The sequence below is a fragment of the Mesoplodon densirostris genome, chromosome 5 (genome assembly GCF_025265405.1).
Source record: "Mesoplodon densirostris isolate mMesDen1 chromosome 5, mMesDen1 primary haplotype, whole genome shotgun sequence".
Lineage (NCBI taxonomy): Eukaryota > Metazoa > Chordata > Mammalia > Artiodactyla > Ziphiidae > Mesoplodon > Mesoplodon densirostris.
The window spans coordinates 120,831,924-120,834,911 of NC_082665.1; the positions used below are offsets into that span (position 1 = coordinate 120,831,924).

General features: G+C 36.7%; 1 protein-coding gene across 1 annotated transcript; it reads right to left on the minus strand.

Annotated features, from left to right (window-relative positions):
* Positions 1-2,415: 2,415 nt before the first annotated feature.
* LOC132491281 (small ribosomal subunit protein eS27-like) lies at positions 2,416-2,667 on the minus strand. The gene has a single exon (XM_060100157.1). It carries the CDS (start codon positions 2,665-2,667, stop codon positions 2,416-2,418), a length of 252 nt encoding a protein of 83 aa, XP_059956140.1.
* Positions 2,668-2,988: the final 321 nt, after the last annotated feature.

The following is a 2,988-nucleotide window of genomic DNA, read 5'->3' on the forward strand; positions in this document are numbered from 1 at the left end:
GCTACAAATAATATTTTTTTTTTTTTTTTTTTTTTGCGGTATGCGGGCCTCTCACTGTTGTGGCCTCCCCCGTTGCGGAGCACAGGCTCCGGACGCGCAGGCTCCGGACGCGCAGGCTCCGGACGCGCAGGCTCAGCGGCCATGGCTCACGGGCCCAGCCGCTCCGCGGCATATGGGATCCTCCCAGACCGGGGCACGAACCCGTATCCCCTGCATCGGCAGGCGGACTCTCAACCACTTGCGCCACCAGGGAGGCCCTACAAATAATATTTTGTAAGAAAGGGAACTATAACTACAGATGCGTAATAGATAATAAAAATCATAAGATTATACTCTGAAGAATTTTATGACAAAATTTGGATTGGGAAAAGACATAGTTTTCTAGGTAATATAATTTGCCAAAACTACTTGAAAAAATATAGAAAATACCAAAAAGCAAAAATCATTAAAGAACTTAAGCTGATAACCAAGACCTCATCTCTCCAAAATATCAGGCTTAGGTGGTTTACATCTGTACTTTATTCAACTTCTAAGAAGTAGATAATCCTAATATTAACAAACTGTTTAAGAGAATAGGAAATTAGGAAAAGCTATCTACTTTTACAATGATAATATAACCTAAATACCCAAACCAGACAAGAAGAATACAAGAAAGGAAAATTATAAAACAGTCCAATTTATAAACATAGATGCTTATGGAATATTTGCAAATCTGTTTCAAATATTTACATTCTAAGTAGAGTTTATGCATGAAATTAAGAATGATCCAACATCAGAAAATATGTTAATGTAATAAATCATGTTAACAGATCAATAATACCTACAATCTGTAAGAAACAGAAAAAGTAGTTGTCAGAATTTAGTGCTTGTTCATGATTGACTAGACTTCTCAGGAAACTTAGAAGGGAGTTTCCTTAACGTGATAAAGAGCATCTATCAAAATATTCCAGCAAAAACTATCCTTAACAATAAGACTCTAAGCTTCTTTTCAGTAAAGACATGAAAAAGATAAAGATGCCCTTTCTCACCATTTATATTCAGCATTGTACAGGAGATTCTAGCCAATGCAACAAGATAAGAAAAATGTTGTGAATGTTGGAAAGATATGTCCTTATTTGCATACATTATGATTTTCTTGAGTTTTTTTAAGTAGAAAATATATAGTAAGAGCTTGTCAGTTTCCCTAGACACAAAATCAACATATAGAAATCTTATTCACTGGTAATAACCAATTAGAAAAATTAATAAATAAAGGATCCCATTTTCAATAGTAATAAAAGCTTCAAGATACCTAGTAGTATGCCTAACCAAAATATGTACAAGAAATTTTTGGAGAAATTACAATTACTGAAAAGAAAAAAGTCTTAATAAATGGGAAAAAAGGCAGTGTTCATGAACTGGAAGACTCATTATAAAGATGCCAGTTGTCACCAAATTAATTTATAAAATGAATGCCCTTCCAAGTATGGATGAGGACGTGGAGCAACAGACTCATTCACTTCTGAAAGGAGTGTAGATCAGTACAACAGCTTTAAGAAACAATTTAGTTACACCTTTTTTTTTTTTTTAAATGCTTCAAAGACACAAGTCTGAAGATTTATTGAGGACAAGGTTATACACAAATCAGAATGTTCCCTAGAAATGACATCTGAATAAAAAAGGACAAATGGCCCCAGGATATAAGAGGTCATTGGTGATCCAAGGAAATGTTTTAGGTTAGAGGGATTAAAAGTAGAAGTTGAATCACTGTACATTGTCACAAACTTGGTGAAGGGAAGCATGTTACCTGGAGTTAAAGTGTACAGGAAAGGTAACAGGCATTTTAAAGTGGCAGAGAATTGAAATATTCTTTTATAAGCTAAAAAGAAATGAGAGGCTCAATAATTGTAGTTTATTATGTTAGAGAGGTAAAAAGCCAAAAAGAGGTAGAGGAGCCAAGTACAGTTCACCCCTTTTTCTCTGGTAAAAAGCAAAAGAATTTCTTAGAGGGCTAGGTTTTGAGTGCTTCAGCTAGATACTTATAGGACCACACAAGATTTTAAATGCAGCGTCTGTCCTGGATGTATTAAATAACTATTATCTTCTTTTATTCTGCCAATGTGTAGATCAGTGTGAAGATTCAGGTGTCCTCCAGAAGTTCATGGGTTCTTACCAGATTTTCCTCTTTACCCTCTTTGCGGTGTTGGCATCAACAGCTTTCCTCTTTCTAGGTAAGGAGTCCTTATATTCAGCCCTGTGGACTTTTGACTTGGAATCTGCTTTCATTTGATTTCACAGATTGCCCCAACTGACTCTAGAGTTGCCCCTGAATACGTGAGGTAGGAGCTTCCTAGCAGTAAAACAAGACAATAAACAGGATGTATCCAAAATGCGTTTATTGGGATGGTTTCCCATTCATCTTGATTCTGGGTGCTTTTAGTGCTGCTTCCATCTGAAGGAGCATCCTTCTGTAAGCCTTGCTTTTCCTCCTGTAGGCTGGCAGAGGACAATAGAGCAGCTAAGACACAAAACTACTGTTTGTGCATGGCTAAAGACAGTGGTGATTTTATAGCAACCTGGGCATTTCACATCCATGAAATAGGAATTGGGGCTCTGTACCAGGCACTTCTTGTGTTTCTTCTTCTCCTCTTCTGGAGAGGGATGAATGATATCCTTTGCGAGAGTCATGTTATCATGGGGAGGTCATCTCCAACAGAAAGCTGGTTACACCTTTTAACGCAGAAATTCTAGTCCTAGATGGAGAATCTTTCTTATGTTTCAGCAAATGCATTAAAATGTCTATTGCAGCAAAAGAAAAGAAAAGAAAAGAAAGAAACGGTTTAAGTGTCCATCAGTAGGAGAATGATAATAGTGGTGTACTCATAGAATGAGATGCTATACATCTTATGCACGGGAGCAAAAAGAACTGTCGCTATATTTCTTAACAGATGGATCTCAAAAACATAGTTGAATGAAAGAAGCAGGGTATGGAAGGATATGAAAAGAATA

Excerpts from the sequence above, each read along its gene's own strand:
- LOC132491281 (XM_060100157.1), bottom strand. The coding sequence starts at position 2,667 with ATGACTCTCGCAAAGGATATCATTCATCCCTCTCCAGAAGAGGAGAAG.